This window comes from Protopterus annectens, chromosome 1.part1 (genome assembly GCF_019279795.1).
Source record: "Protopterus annectens isolate FY-2018-M chromosome 1.part1, PAN1.0, whole genome shotgun sequence".
NCBI lineage: Eukaryota > Metazoa > Chordata > Ceratodontiformes > Protopteridae > Protopterus > Protopterus annectens.
Window position 1 is genome coordinate 1,567,331,144 of NC_056726.1, and position 21,672 is coordinate 1,567,352,815.

At 35.8% G+C, this 21,672-nt stretch overlaps 1 protein-coding gene across 2 annotated transcripts in view; it reads left to right on the top strand.

Moving 5' to 3' along the window:
- Window positions 1-21,672, top strand: part of LOC122811426 — a 317,519-nt gene that overhangs the window by 69,137 nt on the left and 226,710 nt on the right. For both annotated transcript variants that reach the window (XM_044083270.1, XM_044083275.1), the window contains exon 3: window positions 20,576-20,802. In XM_044083270.1, coding sequence (XP_043939205.1) covers window positions 20,576-20,802 — 227 coding nt within the window. The remainder of the gene's footprint in view (window positions 1-20,575; window positions 20,803-21,672) is intronic.

The following is a 21,672-nucleotide window of genomic DNA, read 5'->3' on the forward strand; positions in this document are numbered from 1 at the left end:
TGTGGCAGCATAACTCACAAGTGGAGAGGAATGATGCTTCACCCACCCAGTATTTTGTTTGAATAAACAGAATTTTCTGGAAGAATTGAATGGATGTGTATATGTGTATATCTCTTGGGTTGACTGCATATGGTCAGTGTGTGTGTGTGTGTGTGTGTGTGTGTGTGTGTGTGTGTGTGTGTGTGTGTGTGTGTGTGTGCATGTGTATGTCTGTTGCACTGGAGCAACTGTAGATTAGGCCTAAATAGTACAAAGAAAACAGATTTGGAAGACTTTTTTCATCGAACTCTACTAAATCCAATATCAACTTTTTGCAGATGAGGTGATCCAATTATTTTACCAATAACTGCTTTCTTTTTTATTTTCAAAAAAGTTTTATTAAAGTTATTACTGAAGCATACAATTGTTAACATAAAATTGAATATTTTTATTATACATTAAATAGAAATTAAGTTTCAAATATAACAAAGCAGAAATAAAGACAATGAACTATATACAAAGATGTTCACTATACTATTAATAAATAAAACTATTTAGATCAAATGCATATGAGCTAATTAATAAAAAACTGTTATTGGTTTTCTAATAAATCAATTATATTCAACCATTCGTTATAGTTTGCTGTGTTCCTAGAGGATCTAGATTTAAATTTTAATGATTCTAATCTGGATACTTCCAAGAGAAGATCTTTAAAGTTTTGAAAAGAAGGTGATCGTGATGATTTCCAATTTCTAGTTATTTCTTTCCTGGCTATGGACAATACCGACCAAAGAAGTGAATATTTATTTGGTTTTACACAGGATGGAATTGGCGAATTAAGTAAAACTAATGACTTTGTAAGTTGGAAATTATCAGTAAATATTGCCTGTAAGAAATTGTTGATATCATCCCAATATGTTTTATATGTGAACATTCATAGAATATATGTGTCCAATCAGCATTCTGTATCTCTAAACATATCCAACACAAATATATCTTCTTTAAACATCTTATTTATTTTCTGAGGAGTGATGACTGATCTATTTAAAAATTTCCAGGTAAACATTCTCCATTTAAGTGAAATCATAGTTTTACCTGCAGACAAAATAAAATTTAATTTATCTTTATATGATGGAATATTTTTACTAATTTCTAAAAAATATTTCCAATTTATCTAAATCTGGTTTGATTGTTTTAGATATATATTGTTCTGTTGAGAACAAATAATTAGGTATTGAATGATTTTGAGAATTAAATTTTTAACTGAAGAAGGTATTGTCAAGTTTATTTTTAACATAATTTGTAGCTTCTTGTATATCAAGCCATAATGAAGAACCGAGGTCATTTTCTTCCGATAAAGTATTTATGGATTGTAATTCATTATTTTTTACCAGTTGGTGCCAGTAAATCAATTGTTTTTGTACAAATATTGACATTTTTTTTAAATGTGTGGAGAAGATAACCCTCTGTGTATACGCTATAGGGAAAATGAGGAATATTCAACTTTCATAGGATTGATATCTATGTATAAACTTTTTAAAGGATTTTAGAATCATATTTATATAGTTTGATGTAAAATTTTGTGTAGGGCATAAAGAAAAATGTTTCTTTAGTTTCCATATAAATGTATTATTCAATAATTTTAACGTATAATGATCATTACTATTATTTAGATTTATTGATGAGAATAGGATAAAGTCTTTCCATTTAGCTGAATATTTACTATCTATAAGATACAAAATTGTTTTAATGACTGAAGAAATTGAGTAAATTTCTAAGTTTGTTAAAGCAATGCCTCCTTTATCCCAACTAAACATATGGTATAATGAAAAAACAAGAAGCAAAAATCCACACCAAACAGGAACCCCAGTAACACCAACGAATAAGTATCCAAAAACACTGACTGAGGTATGGCTCCAGTTCAAAGCAAAAGGTAAAAAAGCAATGAAAAATTCTTCAGTAGCAGTGCTGGTTTATTACAAAGAGACACAAGTGCTTTCACCAATCCTTCATCAGGTGTACTCAATCAGATAATAACCACACCTTATATAGTAAAATCTATTGACATCACATAGCATGCAGTATAGTATTTAAAAAGACACACATATAAAAACACTTGTTAAAAACATATCAATATACATAAAGTGTATAATATAAAATATAAATACATATGTATGTTCACAAAAATATTGTAAGATACATAAAATAAAAATAATAATAAAAACACCTCATCTCTTCAGACCCCTTTTTAAAAGAACTGGTCTGATAGGTAGACTTTCATTTAACCCATGTCCAAAATTGGCCCTTAGCATAACAATCCATCTAGCTTCTATCTCCTCGGTTCTTAATCTAACATCACCCCCTCTGATATTCTCAGATGTTGTGGAAAGAACCTGAAATTTAAAAGTGTGATTGTTACCTGTTCTACTGACATGTTTGGCTAGGGCATTAAAAATAGTACCCTTTTTAATATGATAGACATGCTCTTTTATCCTTTCCCTCAGGGCTCGGTCAGTCTTACCTACATAGAAACAACTGCAGGTTTCGCAGACTGCCAGGTATACCACGTGCATAGTACTGCAGGTGGACAATACTCTGATATCAAAAGTTCTACCTGTATCTGGATGTTTAAAAAACTTGCTTTCATTTATATAAACACATTGAGCACATTTGCCACAGGGCTCTGTGCCATTCTTATCATTCTTTGTAGAACTGGCCTTGGGGGTGTATAATCTCCTTTTCAAATTTCTATAATTCCTAAATGTAAATTGTGGTCTCAAGCCTACTACCTCTGCTATTTCAGGGTCTGATGTTAAAATATTCCAATGCTTATTAAATATTTCAGTATACATACTAACATTTTTGGAATAAGGAATGCTAATTCTTAATTGAGTGTCATATTTCCTAGGACTTCTGACATACCCTTCCGAAAAATAAGGTCTGGCTTTGGTATATCTAAACTGTCTAACTTTGTTCTCATTCCTAGCCACCATTTCTTCACTATAACCTCTCTGCGACAGTTCTAAACTGGTAGCACTCATTCTCATCTCATATTCTTCTGTGTTAGCACTCAGTCTGGACGCTCTTAAAAACTGATTTTGTACAACATTATTAAATATATAGTTAGGGTGCATACTGTCCCTAGAGAGTAAACCATTCACCCAGCACTCTTTCCTGTACATTTTACTAGTAATTCTCTTTTCTGAGTCTCTAAATACGGACACATCTAAAACTAATCTTTGAGTCTGAATAATCAATGGTAAATTTCAAAAATTGAGTCCAATTATTAATAAAGTTTAGAAATTCTAATAAACATGATGTTGTGCCTCTCCATAAAATGAAGCAATCATCCACAAACCTCCTATAGAAATATATATAATTTTTATAGGGCCCATCCAATATATATTTCATCTCCCATGTCACCATCACAGCATTGGCATAACTGTTGGAGCAAGAGCTCCCCATGGCTACACCATTTTTCTGCCAATACACTTGGTCTTGAAACACAAACTAGTTATTGCACAAAACTAACCTCATCAACGCCAACAGTAACACTTTCTCATCACCATTGTAAGTTCCTTTTTTCACTATAAACTCTTCTAGAAAATCAATACCTATCGTATTTGGAATGACCGTGAATAATGACACGACATCAAGTGTGACCAACAATAGACCATCACATATGGATAGTGAGTTAATACTTTCATATAAGTCATGCAAAAAATGTTCAGTGTTTCTTAAAACATGTACAGATGAGTCAACAATAGGTCACAATTTCTTCTCTAAGTATATAGAAATACTCTCAGTGCACCAACCTCTCCCTGAAACTATTGGCCTCATAGGTGGTGCCTTTATGTTTTTATGTAGCTTGGGAAGCCCTTGTATAACAGGTAAAACAGGTTTGGTCACCAGAAAATATTTAACTAATTCTTTGTCAATAAGGCCTATTCTTTCCAAGTACTTATGTTCTGAAAGTGAAGTGATAACAAAGCCCACATGCAATGAATCAACCTTAACATAGTATTCTCCATCACATAACATATCATGCATTAATGAAAAATATTGATCTCTATCTAAAACTACTATCCTGCCTCCCTTGTCGGCAGGTCTAATGACAATGTTTATATTATTTTCTAAATTCCTTAAAGCCTGAAATTCACTTGCACTTAAATTATTTCTAGCAGCATTATAACTGTTGTAATTATAGTAAACATTGTATACATCAGTAATGCAAACTTGTTCAAAGGCATTAACTAAAGAATTAAGCTTAGGAACAAAGGTGCTCAGTTTCTTAAACACAAATTCACTGTCATGTGCATCAGTTTTAAACATATGTCTTAATGTTAAATTCCTTGTGAACTTCTTTATATCAAAAACAATATCAGTCAATGACATATTTTTAGATGGTATAAAGGACAAGCCTTTCATTAAAACATGCATTTCTTCTTGAGTCAATATATGCTTGGACAAATTGAATACTAAAGTCTTACTTTCGAGAAGGTTTTCTTCACATTCTGCAGACTGTTTGTGTCTTCCTGCAGTTTCCTTTTGTAACGAGTTGTACTCCTTCCTCTGCCCATGTGCTGTTCTCGACCCACATATGTCCCTTGCTGAGTTGTTGAATTGTCCCTCACAGGCAAAGGAAAATTTAGGCCAAAACTAACATCTTCTTTGGTGGAGTTTGCTTTCTTTACTTCATTTTCTTCTAATGACTGTGAATCAGCTCTGTGTACTTGAGCAGTTATCTGCAATGTTTTCTGTTTTACATTTAGGAATTATAGAAATTTGAAAAGGAGATTATGCACCCCCAGGTCCAGTTCTACAAAGAATGATAAGAATGGCACAGAGCCCTGTGGCAAATGTGCTCAATGTGTTTATATAAATGAAAGCAAGTTTTTTAAACATCCAGATACAGGTAGAACTTTTGATATCAGAGTATTGTCCACCTGCAGTACTATGCACGTGGTATACCTGGCAGTCTGCAAAACCTGCAGTTGTTTCTATGTAGGTAAGACTGACCGAGCCCTGAGGGAAAGGATAAAAGAGCATGTCTATCATATTAAAAAGGGTACTATTTTTAATGCCCTAGCCAAACATGTCAGTAGAACAGGTAACAATCACACTTTTAAATTTCAGGTTCTTTCCACAACATCTGAGAATATCAGAGGGGGTGATGTTAGATTAAGAACCGAGGAGATAGAGGCTAGATGGATTGTTATGCTAAGGGCCAATTTTGGACATGGGTTAAATGAAAGTCTACCTATCAGACCAGTTCTTTAAAAAAGGGGTCTGAAGAGATGAGGTGTTTTTATTATTATTTTTATTTTATGTATCTTACAATATTTTTGTGAACATACATATGTATTTATATTTTATATTATACACTTTATGTATATTGATATGTTTTTAACAAGTGTTTTTATATGTGTGTCTTTTTAAATACTATACTGCATGCTATGTGATGTCAATAGATTTTACTATATAAGGTGTGGTTATTATCTGATTGAGTACACCTGATGAAGCATTGGTGAAAGCACTTGTGTCTCTTTGTAATAAACCAGCACTGCTACTGAAGAATTTTTCATTGCTTTTTTACCTTTTTCTTTGAACTGGAGCCATACCTCAGTCAGTGTTTTTGGATAAACATATGGTATGTTAAGGAAATTCTGGGTTTAATTGGATACCATAGAATTTTTTTAATAACAGTATTAAACTTTGTAATTACTGCAAATGATGGAGGTATAGAAATAGATTGGATTATGTATAACATTTTTGGTAGAAGAATCATCTTTATAATTGATAATTTCTCTTCCATTGAGAATTTTATTTTAGGCCATCGAAGTATTAAGTTATCTATTTCTGTTAAACTTTTATCAAAGTTCAGTTTTTGGATTCTTTTAAATTATTAGCAATAATTATTCCTAGGGACTTTTTTGTTGGGATTGTGAAACATATTTTTTTCAAATTCAATTTGTATATATATTTTTGTACCAGATAATAAAATTTGTGTTTTATTATGATTAAATGCAAGACTTGATTTTTTTGGGAAATAATCTATGTCATTAAATAATACTTGTATCGTTGAATTTTTGCCACCTAAGGTAATCAAGATATCATCTGCAAGCATTTGAATCTTTGAAATTTTGTTAAGACTTATATCAACCCCCTTAATATTACTATTATCTCTAATCAAGCTGGCCCAGGGCTCCATAACTAAAGTAAATAATAGAGGGGATAAAGGACAACCTTGTTTAGTGCCTTTAGTAATAGGTATGGGTAGGGATATGCTAGAACCAATTTTGATAGAAGCTTGTGAGTCTATATATAACTGTGTAAGAAGATTTATAAAATTGCTTGAAAAATTGAGTTCCTGAAAAAGAATAAATAAGTAATTCCAGTTGACATAGTCAAAAGCACAATTTATGTCTAAGATGACTATAGTTAAATTATTTGTTAGGCTTTTAGATGATTCAATTAAAGTTATTACTCTTTTAATATTATCACATGTTGTTCTCTTTATTATGAAACCTATTTGGTCTTCATCTACTAAGTTAGGTAGAAATACCTTAAGTCTTTTTGCATATATAGACATAAATATTTTGTAGTCCATATTAAGTAAAGAAATAGGTCTGTATGAATTACATTTTGTAGGATCTTTTTCAGGTTTTAAGATAGGAGAGATAAATGTATACTTCCATGAGGGAGGGGTAATATTTTATCTTGTATAGTGTTAAACACTGAAAGTAATAAAGTTAGTGCTTTTTCAGGAAGCAATTTGTAAATTTCTGGAATAATGCTGTCATTACCATGTGATTTATTTTGTTTAAGGGTGTTAATTTGTTCTTGAATATCTTTTAAAGTAATTTGCCTATCTAGAAGCTTAGTTTGTTCACTTGTTAATCTATTTTTAGAGTTTTTATTAATAAAAGCTTGAATATCTTTTAAAGTAATTTGCCTATCTAGAAGTTTAGTTTGCTCACTTGTCAATCTATTTTTAGAGTTTTTATTAATACAAGCTTGAATATCTTTACCTGAATTTATTGATGTGGAGGATTGGTTTGAATTGAGAAAACATTGTCTGAATTTGATTAGTATATTATTCAAATCAGAAACTATTTTTTTGGGGGGTGAATATATTTCTTTAATGTGATTGAACTTATTCAATCTTTTTACTTTATTGGATAAAATATTCAGAGATCTTGGATTAATTGAAAAAATAATACATTTATATTTCTCTAACCCTATCTTAGTTTTATGATTAACAATCTCAAGGTATTTTTTATTTAAGATTTTTAGCTCATCCAATTTAGATTTTACTTGTGTGTTCTTTAATAATTCAAGATTTAAGGTGTCTAGTTTTGTTTGTATCTCTTTTAGTTCTTTATCCCATGAAAGTCTTTTTTTCTTATACCAGTCAATTACTCTGCCATATAGGTATGCCTTCATTGCATCCCAAATAAAAAAATTCAGATATATTATTATTAGTATTGAATTCAAAAAAGCTATGACCTTCTTGCAGGATGAAAGTGTTGAAATCTTTTAATTTGGTGATATATGCTGTGATTAATTTTATCTGAGCATTGGTGCTAGTATGAATATATAAATTAAAGGTTATAGAATTGTGATCTGAAAAGGGGCATGTGATAACTTTAACATTACTTAAATAATCTATTGAACTATTTGTAATAAAACTCTATCTATTCTTGAATATGTGTTGTGCCTGTGTGAAGAAAATGTGTAGAATAGTGACTTTGGGTCAGCATAATTATCAATGTATTTTAATAAAAAAGAATTGGAAAACTCTTTTAATAATTTACCTGAACTTGAAATTTTTTTTGCCTTTAACGGAAGAATCAGAGCTACTAAAAATACAATTAAAATCACCAGCTAAGATAATATTACCCTTAGAGAATTGAATAATATGATCAATATGTTGTAGTGCTGATATCTGTCCAAAACCAGGAATCCAATACATATTTATTAGAGTGAATATTAAATTATTAAATTGTATGATAATAGAAGCTACTATACCTTTATTATCTTTGTACTTGTCTAAGATTTTAGGCTGTGGTAATTTGTTATTCCACAATATTGCTACTTCTCTTCTTTTTTTGTGAATGTTCAGAGCTAACGAATTCAAAAAGATTTAGATTCGAATTTGAAAATGTCATATTCTATTAAATGAGTTTCTTGGAGTAAAATTAATTGTGAATTATGCAATTGTAAATACTTATTCAAAGATCTTCTCTTGTTAGGTTTATTAAGACCATTTATATTAAGAGAAATACAATGAAGTGATGTCATGTTGTTAGTTTGTTGAAATGCAATGTATGTTGGCTAAAATACCTATTAGTTTTTAGTTTGTAAATTGAAAAAAAATAAAAACAATAGAACACAGCACATTATATAGTACTATGCAGAAAAATGATTTTAGATTACAAATATTTAAATAACATTCAACTAATCTTAATTTTGTGAACATCTGAAGAACTGTTATCAAAAAACTGTAGCAAAAACAACAAGAAAACCTTTTAAAACCCACCTTGAGTTATAAACTCCGAATTTGAGTGACATTAATCACTCAAATTAGCATTTGTACTAGCAGCAAGTTTTTATCATGCACTGCCTGACATATATACTGCTTCATCATTTTAAAACATGACTTTATAATATACATGTACTTCAACTATTCAAAAATGTCATAATTACTACATCACTGGTAAGCTTATTTACTTATTGATTTGTATGTAATCAGTGTATTACTACAACCACTTCTTAAACATCTCACACTAATACATGTATTTTTTACTAAACTAAATGAAGTGATTGTTTAAAATTATATTTAACCTGACTAAAAATAGCGAACAATATGAAACTAAACAGAGTTTTTGTGATATATGCAGATATAATAGAAATCACAGTTGTGTATTCCTTCATAGCAAAAAATTATTGCCTAGCAGTGTCCAAAATAAACTACTTTCTTACACTAAAAACATTTTTTTAAACTCAAAATTCATGAATCCACTTTAAATATACCCCTACAAGTATGAAGTAAAAAGATGTTTATGTATCTGAATATGAAACATTGACCTATTTTCCCCACCAATGCTTTTGTAAACAAAATTGAGACTCTCAGTGACAGGGTACATTATTGTAATGTAACTGCCTTAGATTAAAATGAAAGGAATATGTGATATATAATATAGGACCAAACATGTAAAAAAAAGACCTTAATTTTTAACTAAACATAATAAGATTTAATATGGTTGCAACAGCACAAAAAATCAAATGATATTCATTTTTACAACTAGACTGTTAAAACAAATCTAATGCTTTAAACTTGTGTCATGACATAGTAATAAAACAGGACCCATAACCAGTATATTGATTATAGTTCAATTATGGGCCAGTAAAGCCAGCCAACTATTCTTAGAACTGTTTCGGAGCTACTCATTTATTACATACCCATGCAAAATCTGTGAGGCACGTCTAAAATTATTGTATTTATAAATATTACTTAATAAGATTCATTAAGGTTAACCTTTAGTGTGTTACTTTTGCTAAGCAGAAGTAAAAAAATGTTATATAGTGTAATGTACAGAAATAGACAAATTCCAATAGCATTGCATTTACTAGAATATAAAGAAGTTATTAATGTGAATAGTGTTTCAATATATTTAAATCTGGAAGATAGAGAATTGTTGAAAAACATATTTCCTTTTAAAGTAGCATGATGTGTACAAATATACTGTAAATGAACTTTTACTAGTCATATTTAATCCTTCCCGTGATAATCATGTACTAAACAAAAGTTAGTATCAAACATAACAAATTATGCTACTGTTTACCTTGTTATTTAACTGTACAGCACATAAACATCTCAGTGGTAAAAAGAAATAAGAAAAAAAAAAAAAAAACTTTTAAGCATATCCGATAGGCTTTACAAAATGTTTACTTCCTTTTTCTGAAGAATGCTGTGTCATCAGTGATGTCATGTGGCTCTTGCAGCTGTTCGAAGAAGCGTGTGGTTACATTGCCAGATAGGAAAAAAAAAACAGCTTTAATTTATTTCAGCGGGAAACTGTGAGCTTCCTTTTCTTCAGATGAAGGTTTACAGTGGCTTGAGAGCTACACAAGATGTTCCAGCAACAGTCAAAGCTCTCAATAAATGTCAGGGAAGACAACAGGCAAAAACAAAACAAAACAAAAAAAACAATAACCTTGGATTCCTGAATCCCAGGGAATAAATGCTTTCTTAAAGTAGAAGGGTTTTTGATTTTTATACATGAAGAAATTAACAGTATGAAGTAAATCATTCTAGTTGGACCCCTATATATTTTGTTTATTTATTTATTTATTTAGTTATGTATTTATTTGTTTATTTGACATTTGTTTACCAGGAAGGTCTGTCATGGTTCAAAGAACCCCTTTTCAGTGAAGGCCCAGAGATAAAAGCTCCAAATTAACAGAAAAAATTATGTACATACATTTTAGTAAATTCCTGTTTTATACAGTGAGTAGACAGTTTAAATTCATAAGAAGGCACACACATCCAGATAATTTTAACTTCATAAACAGAGTGATGCAATAAAAATATCTCAGAGTAGACATAAAACATTTAAGTTCATATGAAGAGACATGCATCTGCAACATTTAAACTACATATACAAGGTAATATTAAATTGTCCAGGAGCAGATATAAAATAAATTGTTTTCTTCAGTACCACAAGGCTAGAAAATGTACATTCTTACATAGGGTAATACCTGTTTTTTTTAGTTCTTCCTTGTAAATTGACAGATGTATAAGCTGCTCAGTGGCCATTACACTATAAGAGCAGAGAGGAAGCATAATGGAGAGATGAGGGAGGACTGTAGGAGACGGGGTTAGCTGAAGGTCAGCAGTATTGCTGGTAACTGTCTCAGGTAGAGAGAAGAGATGTACAAGATAAGCTAGCCAGGTGTAGGTTAGTCAAGGGTGGAGACTGTAAGGAAAATTTAGCCAGGAGCTAAATTTAGCCATGTTTGTGAGTCAGCTGACCATCCACCAGGTGACATAAGGATTTGTACCTAAGCTATTAAGTTTCTCAACAATGCCCAAGTTGGGGATTGTGTCAAATGCCTTGGCCCGATCTAGGTACACAGACTGCAGTGTAAACCATTTTGCCCTCATCCATTGCTTTAGTGGTCTTCTCAGAGAAGTCCACCAGGTTGAGTAGGCATGACTTCAAAAATACCAGGAGAAAGCTGTAATGTAGGTGGTTAGCAAGTTAGAGCCATTGTAGCATATGTAATGCTCTATAATGATATGTATTGGTCGGTGAGTTAGTGGCAAACTTGGCCACTTTGTTGCAGCAACATTCCATTCTGGATCTAATGGTGGCCTGTAGGTTAGTGAGGATTGTGGCCCCATATTGTAGGAAGGGTAGGAGGAAGGTTTTGCTGAGGGGGGACTCTGGTCAATGTGTTCAGGAAGTGTTTGTTCCTATACAGGATGCCTTGTTTCTGATTTCTTAATGTTCTGCTGGATGTGGAGATCAAAGTTAAGTTGACTATCAATAATAACTCCAAGCAGTTTAGTGTGACTGACTATTTCAATAACAGTGTTGTCTGTGGAATGGATTTTAAACTGGTTTATGTCAAGAGAGTGATTTCTTGGCATAAGGAGTAGGAGTGTGTCTTTATTAGGGTTATGGAAGAGCTGAGAATCAATGAGCCAGGTTTCAATGGCAGTGAAAGTTTTTTGTGTGTTGCAGTGAAGTTGAGGAAGAGAGGGTGAGGTGCAGATGCAAGTAGAGTCATCCATACATTGTGTGAGTGTTCCTAGGGATGAAGAAGTAGAGTAAGGGGTGAAGGATGAAACCCTGTGGGACTCCTGTGGGAGGTATGACAAAAGGGAGAGATGTTTTAACCATTTTACTGCTTGTTTTCTATTGTTTAGGCAGCTATGAAACCACTGAATGGTGGGAGGTTCAAGTCCCAGGTTGGCCAGCCTAGGCAGGAATAAGGAGTGTGATACAGTATCAAAGGCTTTTGATAAGTTGAGAAACAAGGCTGATACAAAGTTACCTGTGTATCTAGCCTTATTCAGTGTCAGTGAAGGATAGGAGGGCTATGGACATGCACTAGCCTAGACGGAAACCATGTTGGATATGGGTAAGTAGGTTATTTTGTAGCAAATATTGGATAAGTTGAAGGTGAATGCATTTTCCCAATATTTTACAGATGGGAGATAAAAAGAGGTGAGGTTAAACCATTTGGCATAATAGTTAAGGTCTTTGCCTCCCATGAGGGAGGAAATAATATAAGGTTTGATCCTGACCTCTGGCTAATGGCTGTTCAGAGTTTGCATGTTCTCCCTGTGTCTGTATGGGGTTCCTCCAAACTCCAAAAAACAAGCTGAGTGTTTACATCTCAAACTCGACAATAAATGGAGCTGTGGACAGCAGTATAGTCTCTATATAGTGCCCTATAGGGGGGAGAGTTGTATAGAACGACCACTTTGGGCATCAACTGTGGTGCACAGTATCCTCAAGGTAGGAAAACACAGATCACAGACTGTGCACCATAACAGGGATAACCACTTTGTTGTAAAGCATGCATCTAGGTGATTTGGTCATGTTGCCAAATGGGCATGGTTATTTGCTGGTGATAAGTGTTACCAGCCCTCTGGAATTGCTGTTTAACTATAGTCTCCAAACAGGTTTCGAGCCTCATGAATGAAGAACAGTAACAGTTATCCCACTGTACAAAGGTGATCCATCTACAGACCCATAAGTCTCACTAGTCTTATATGCAAAGCCATGGGATGAATTATCATGCAGATGATCGGTAGTGTCGTAGGAAACCTCCAAACACTAGACGCAACCCATTTTAGTTTGGACAAGGGCAGGTCATGCCTACTCAACCTGATGGACTTCTCTGAGAAGGTCACTAAAGCAATGGATGAGGGCAAAATGGTTTACACTGCAGTCTGTCTACCTTGATCTGGCTAAGGCATTTGACACAATCCCCAACTTGGGCATTGTTAAGAAACTTAATAGCTTAGGTACAAATCCTTATGTTACCTGGTGGCTGGCCAGCTGACTCACAAACAGGACCCAGGAAGTTAGAATTGGGGAGTCCACCTCTTCAAAGAGGGTGGTTACAAGTGGAGTCCCTCAGGGGCCAGTCCTGGAGCTGCTTCTTTTTGGCATTTACTTCTCTGAAGTTGAAGCCAGCATTAATGGCTGCTGGCTGATTAAATATGCAGATAATTGCAAATTAGGAGCTGTCATTGAATTACCCACTGACACAAATGTTCACCAGGAAGCACTGGGTGCTCTTTTTAACCATAGTCTAAGCACTGGTTTTGTACCTGCTGAATGGAAAACAGCAACTGTCATCCCGTTATATAAAGGAGGTGCCTCCACTGACCCTGGGAACTATAGACCCATAAGCCTGACCAGCCTAATCTGCAAGGCTATAGAAAGAGTAATCATGGACCTTATCAACAAAGGTATAGGAGACCTTTATATGATCAACATGACTTGGTTTGGCTTTGTTAAAGGGAGATCCTAACTCTTGAACTTGGTGGACGTCTTTGAGACAGTCACCAAAGCCCTGGAGGAAGGCAAATCTGTGTATACAGCCTATCTGGACCTGGCCAAGGCTTTTGACACTATTTCCTACTCAGGCATCATTGATAAATTCACTCAGTTGGAGAAAAACCCGTATATTGTCAGGTGGGTTGCAAACTGGCTCATCGATAGAATGCACACAGTCAGAATAAACCAGTGGTGTTCTACACAGACTGGTGCTGGGGCCCTTATTGTTTGGAATCTACTTCTCGGATGTACAAGCTAAAACAAAAGGCCTATAGCTGACAAAGTATACTGATGATTGCAAACTGGGTGCAGTCATTGACTCTCCAGATGTTGTCAACATCCCACAAGACGGACTTACACAGAGAAACGACTAGTGCCAAAGTCATAGGCTAAAACTATATGTAAAAAATATACATTATCATGCCCTTCGGCAAGGGTGACATTCCTGCAGGTCAACACATTAATAACAACACCCTAAGCATGCAATCAGTGGTGAGAGATTTGGCCACACAGGTTGACAGGAACCTTTCCTTTGACCACCATATCTCCACAGTGGTAAGAAAGACTTCCAACATTGCCTACCTCATAAGTAAGGGCATTGCATCCAGAACAAAAAGGTTATAACCCCCCCATACCCCTCACTCATTAGGCCAATAATAGAGTACAATGCTACCTTTGGTATGTACCTTACCAGGCACCTGCAGCAACAGGAAAGACCTCAAAGATTTCTTAGAAAGAAAATTTATGGTCTTCAGCATATGTCATACATTGACAGATGGAAATCACTGTCATGATAGCCTGTATTTTACAGACTACTCAGAGGTGACCTCTGCCTTGCATATAAAGCAAACTCAGATATTGCTCTAATGGAAATGCTGCACATTTGTACATCAAATGTTATAAGAGGCACTCGCTCTAGGGAGCTCAACCTAGTATGTGACATCGAAAAGACTTGCTGGAGAGACAGATATGTCTCACAGACGTTACCTCTCCTCTGGAAGAAACTTCCATTTCAGGTGAAACAGAGCCTCTACTGACCCTGTTTAAGAGTAATTTGGATGATTTGGTGGGGAACTCCAAATTCACCATGGGAGTTTTACCTGTGTCCTTCTTGCACAGGGGCAGTAGATGATGACTTAGTTCCACTTAATACCTTGATATTCTTGTACTTGGTTAGGCTTGTAAGGGCCCAAGGGCCATTCACGTAGTAACTTCCTATGATCCTATGATCCTATAAAGGAGCATTAGCCAGTTTTGATAGATATCATGTTTTAACTGTATTAATTTTCACTGAATAACTACAAAGTAGAATGTTAAGTAGATATGGTAATGTACTTCAGTCTTTCACAAGGCATTTCTGGATATTTCACTGTTCATGCCTCACAGCAAACTTCTGTGCAAATTACTTTACATTTTAGTTTACGATACAATATCAAGAAACTGTATCCTTAATGAACTGTAAATTGTCTACATGCTGTTTTGCTGGATTCCCCTCACCCATACCTCTCAACCTTTTAGTGCAAGAAATCTGGACAAACCAGAAAGAATGGGGGGATAAAGGCCCAAAAATAGGGACAGACTTTAAATATTGTTCCTATCAACTTAGAAAGTTGCTAGAATAAAAGATTTTGCATTATTACATATTTTCTGAAGGATATAAAGTCTGAAACTCAAATGTTTGTCTTTATTTAGTATTATTTACCGAGTTCAGTATTCAATAATTTACCAGAAAACCACAAATTTTATGAGGAACAGACAAAAAATATGAGGCAAAAATCTGGACATTCTGTGAAAATCTGTAGAGTTGAGAGGTGTGAGTCCTCACCAAATATATTGGTTTGCTAAATTTTTGTGGCCTATATTTATTTATTTAATGAATTTATTTAACATTTATTAACCAGGAAATTCTGACTTTGAAGGAAGCCAATTTTCAGCAGAGGCCCAAGGAGGAATTCTCCAGACACGTCTTTGTAATTTGGGAGGAAACCAGAGCATCCAGAGAAAACTCACATGAACACAGAGAGAACATGCAGACTTCACACAGAAGGCACTCCAGCCAAGAATCAAACTGGTGAACCTCTTACTGTGAGGCGACAATGCTACCGCTGCACCACTGCCCCATCCTTTGGTGTACATGATACACCAAAGAAAAGAAAGAAGTCTTTAAATGTGCTTAATGCCACATAGTGTTAAGTGTTTTAAATAAAGTATGTCTCTGTGTGTGTAAATATCTCTCTCTCTCTCTCTCTCTCTATATATATATATATATATATGGTTTCATAGGTTCATAGGTTCATACTAGGCTATCTGCCCTGGGGCATTTATAAGCCTAGCCCGATTGTGTTTGGCTTACGCCACCCCTTGATTTGTGTATACTGTGCCCTTTTTAAAGTTTAGTTTACTGTACCTCTGTCTAATAGTGACACAGAAGTAATCCCCGGGACAAACCTACGATCTCCCATCCACTCTTCAAGATTCTTCTTGAAGGGAGTCAATGAGGTGCTCTGCCTAACATGAATTGGAATTCTATTCCAGAGCGAAGGGAGCCTCTGGGTTATGAATCTGTCCCTCCAGCATGTTCTATTTATTTCTGTGCTGAGGTTCAAGTCCCTCGAGTGCGTGGCTCTAAGAGATTTAGATTTACTGAGGTGGAGCATGTCCATTAATTCTGGGTTGTACATAGCTTTATATGTCAGGCATAGATCGCCTCGAAGTAGGCGGTATGCAACTGAGTAGAGCTGGCATTTTTTTAACCGAGCAGCATATGGCATCTGTTTGAGTCCCTTGATCCTCCTGGTGAGGTACTTTTGGGGTCTTTCTAATTGCTGCAGGTGTTGGGTAAGGTACATCCCAAAGGGGGCATTGTATTCTATGATGGGCCTGATGAGGGATGAATAAAGGGGCACGATTACCTCTCTTGATCTAGATGTGAATCCTTTCATGATGAGGTGGGCTATGTAGAAGGTCTTTCTAACCACTTTGGCAATGTGGGTGTCAAGGTCCCCAGATCCCTAATTACTTTCTCTGTACTTAATGGGTTACCACCTATGTGGTAATTTGTGGGCACATTGTTTTTGCCAAAGGGTATGACTATACACTTTTTGGCATTTAGCTTTAGACCATGGCTCTGGCACCAGTTATCCGTCTCTGTGAGACCTTTTTGAAGGATGTTTGTGTCAGCTGGAGAGTCGATTATGGCACCCAGTTTGCAGTCATCTGCGAACTTGGTGAGCCATAGTCCTCCCACATTAGCCTGTACCTCAGAAAAGTAAATACTAAACAAGAGAGGTCCCAGGACAGAACCTTGTGGGATGCCACTTGTGACCGGTTTCGAGTCTGACATGGCCCCAGCAACTCTGACTCTGTGGGTTCTGTCTTTGAGCCAGTTTGTGACCCATCTTGTGACATAGGGGTTTATATTTAGGCTGGATAGCTTATCTATGATGCCTGAGTGGGGTATTGTGTCAAATGCCTTTGCGAGGTCCAGATAGGCTGTGTGGACTACCTTCCCTTCATCTATGGCCTTGGTGACTGTTTCGAAGAAGTCGACCAGATTCAAAAGGCAGGATCTGCCCTTGACAAAGCCAAATTGGGTAGGATCTAGTGTCTTTAGGTCCCCAATGTCTTTGTTTATGAGTTCCATGATGATCCTCTCCATAGCCTTGCAGACTAGGCTAGTCAGGCTTATGGGGCGATAGTTTCCAGGGTCCACAGAGGCGCCACCTTTGTGGAGTGGGACCACTGTTGCTGTACGCCATTCTTTGGGCACATATCCTGTAGTGAGGCTGAGATTGTACAGCAGTTTTACATGAGGGATTAGTTCTTCTTGGAGTTCATGTAGGATGCAACCCGGGACGCCATCTGGTCCCATGGAAGCAGTGTTTTTTGCTTTGGAGAGGGCGGCCTTCGCCTGAGCATCAGAGATGTTTGTGAGGCTGCACTCTGCTGGGATAGATACTTGCTCTTTTGGGGGGGAGGGACTTTCACTTCATATACTCGAAATGCAGATTTTCACAGAATGTCCAGATTTTTGCCTCATATTTTTTGTCTGTTCCTCATAAAATTTGTGGTTTTCTGGTAAATTATTGAATACTGAACTAGGTAAATAATACTAAATAAAGACAATCTCTAATTTCAGCATTTCAACTGCACAAAGCCAAAAGTTTAGAATAGCAAAAGTGCATAAGAGCAAATGCAAATATGTTGCATCCGTGCTTATGCAGTGATGCTATGTCATGGGAAGTGTTTGATTGGGATGTAGGTGTTTGGACTTTTAGGTGAGTGAGTGTATGTGAGCGTTTTTGTAACTGATGTATATGTGTGATGTGCGTGTGTGTGTGTGTGTGTGTGTGTGTGTGTGTGTGTGTGTGTGTGTGTGTGTGTGTGTGTGTGTGTGTGTGTGTGACTGTAGAATGTGTGTGTATGAGTTTTTTATTTTTTCTCTGTATGTGCGATCTCGGAGTTAGTATATATAAGTAGGGGAGGTGTGGGGGGGTGCAGGGGGGCTTGCCCCCTACTTATGTTTAGTGTAGGTATGTGTATGTGTGTTGTTTTGTTGTGTTTATGATTTTTATGGTGTAGGTGCTGTGGTTTGTGTGTGGTGTAGTATATGTATGTTCGGGTTTTTAATTTCAGATTTGTGGGGTTTCAGTGTTCTTATGGTTTTGTTTTTATGAACGTGAAATTCGAGATTTCAGCATTTCGAGTATATGAAGTGAAACCAGATATATATATATATATATATATATATATATATAAATATATATATATATATATATATATATATATATATATGGCCCTACTTCTATTCACTGACTCCCATTTCGTCAAACTTTCATTTCACTGAAAGTTCATTACATCGACAAACATTTTAGGTGGGGGGCTTCACCCCCCACACCCCCCATACTATATATATCAACTCCAGGGTCGCACAACATTGGGGAAGGGGGCAAATGCTTGTCGATGTAATGAACTTTCAGTAAAATGAAAGTTCGACGAAATGGGAGTCAGTGAATAGAAGCAGACCCATCCATATATATATATATATGTGTGTGTGTGTGTGACTGTAGAATGTGTGTGTATGAGTTTTTTATTTTTTCTCTGTATGTGCGATCTCGGAGTTAGTATATATAAGTAGGGGAGGTGTGGGGGGGTGCAGGGGGCTTCAAGTTGTTAAAGCCATGTGGATGTTAATTACTAGGCTAATTATTTCAGTACTTCAGTGAAGTTTGCATTTTGTCAGCTTCACTTTTTAAGCTTTCAATAAATTGAGTTTTAACAGCCTGAAGTTTGAAGCTGTATCGTTTGGACAATTTCATCAGCTTTTTACACTCCAGTGAAGTATATGTTTTTGTCAGCCTTGCTTACCAAGCATCTCTTAACTGTGCTTTAACAACTTGAAGCCTGAAGTTGTGGACGACACCTAAGGTCTTTTTTCCTTTTTCCCTGCTGTAGTGCAATCCTGGTGTTAGTTATATATATATATATATATATATATATATATATATATATATATATATATATATATATATATATATATGTGTATAGTTAGGGTGTGTGTGTGGGGTGTTGCCCTCTGATTACTTTGGTTTTATGGTGTTTCGTTTTATTTTACATTATTTGGTAAAAGTCACCTAGGTGGGGAGCTGCTCCCCCCACACCCCCCAATGTGGGGGGCTGTGCCCCCTACACCCTCCTTAATATATATAGTAACACCAGGATTGCATTACAGTGGGGAAAAGGACATATACCATTGAACTGCTTTAGATTACTACTTGTCAGTGAAATGAGTTTTAGGTGAAATGAACTTTAGGTGATTTGGTCTTGGTGAAATGAGTTTTAGGTGAAGTGATACGTACCCATATATATATATATATATAGGTATACATTCATTTAGTTTTCCGTTACCTTGTCGACATACCAAATGTCGAAAGCAGTGCAGCAGGTTCTCATAATTGCAAACCGGGGATAGTTGAAACACACAATATCCCCCCCTTTTTGACCCATGGTAGCGCTTGTTTAGATGGTAGAGCGGTCGGAAATGTCGCATTTGGTGTTTTGTATGACATTCTGACTGTTCCTCACTTTCAAATTTGACATTCTATTTTGGCATTACACCCGTTCGAGGTTGGTGTGGATGCTCATATGAATGTATACCAATTTATATATATATATATATATATATATATATATATATATATATATATATATATATATATATATATATCTAGAGAGAGAGAGAGAGAGTTTTATATATAGCCATATCTGATTATAATGTCCGTGTGCGTTGGAATGCTTGTGAAGTGTTCGTGTGTGTGACTCTTTATGAAATATTTAAGTTAGATTAGGAGAACATTGCAAATTAAAGCAGGGAGAATGGTCATCTAAAAAATATTTGCATTGTATTTTATAGGTTTTTTTTTTTAACTTATTTTTGCTCATAATCCCCATCAAGCCTCTTCCCTGCCAACCCTATAAGCCTATTCATTCTCAAGGCAGTAGCTGTACAGAACATTCATTCTCTTGGAGGTGACGGTCAAATGGCAGAGGTGGTACCATCACCTGATTTTTTGGGGATCGGGGGGTGTTGATCTTAAACCTTAACTAGTCCCACTGCTCATGCTTGGTGGATTCCTCAGGGTTCAGCTTGTATGGCCATGTCATCCACTTCCATGCGTGACATAGCTCCTTGAAATCCCTGCTCCTCCAGAATGGGTTGTCCTGTGTTGTCATTGGTCCCTGCTGAGATACTAACATGGGAAAAGAACCCTGAGTATGTGCGGTTCACCTTCCCACCTGAGGGAGGTGACCAAGCTCTGCCTCATCACACGTCTCCCTCTCCTAGTCATCTCCTCCATTTGCTGGGGCACTAATTTAACCCAGGTTGTCTGGGATGTAGTTAGTGTTTTACCATTGTACACCAATACTGCTGACTACACTGCACATTGTTCTGAGAAAGACGAGTCATATTTAGAGATGTGCTAAATGTGTTTGCGTTTTTTGTATCCTTGTAGATCCTGTGCAGTTTCTGAAAATAGAGCCATTATGCACTCCTCAACAAGTCATCATTAACATTACAGCATGCCTGGAAAAATGGCTGAATAGCACTGGATTCCTTCTACCAGATAAATATCAACAGGGATCTCCATGTTTGAATAGTACATACAGACCCACAGCTGGTGTACTCAGTTATGTTTTCAATGTTCAGTCTGGAAATACTGCCTGTGATCCTGAAGTTACTGTAAGTATTTGCCTTATTATTGCACCTTGCACTGTACAGTTTTCAGTATTGAAGTTTATTCTTTTGGACCTTCCATCTGCACAAAGCCATGTCTGACCCAGCTCTGTTAGAAATGCTACATCTAAAGAAATCACAATCACTCCACACCAAACATTCCATAACCCTCAACCTCATTACCACAATCAACATAACATGCTGGAGGGACAGGTTCATAACCCAGAGACTGCCCATGCTCCGGAATAGACTTCTCATACATGTCAAACAGAGCACTTCACTGGCCCTCTTCAAGAGGAATCTTGATGAGTGGATGGGAAAATAGCAAGTTCACCCTGGGGATCACTCCAGTGGCTCTACTTGATAGAGGCACTGGGAACTAACGTCAGGCAGCATGATGTCAGGGTACTTCTATGGGTTAGGCTTATAAAGGCTCCAGGGCTATTAGCCTAGTACACACCTATGAAACTATGAACCATAATGTATGTTAGTAAAGTTCTAAAGTACACAAGTATTATTAAAGTTTTTATGGCAGATGTGCAAATATTCTGTTCAGCTGTATTTGCAATGTCACAAATGCTGTTGTACTGTGGTACTTTATTACATGTTGGCAACGTGCCAGTTAGATGTCAGGAGACTGCTAATTAAAATAAGCAATTGTATGTTGAAAAAATGTTGGTATGTCTTATACATTATGAAAAAATGGGTATGTCTAGCAGCAGCTGAGAAAGTATCTCAAGTTATGGTTGGTGAAGAAAGATCTATAGAGCTGCATCCTTCACATATTTCCATCACCAGCAAAAGCTCTCAGTAAAAATTTCATCATGGCACCTGAGCAGGTACACAATGCCCTGTATACACTGTATGATATAGCAC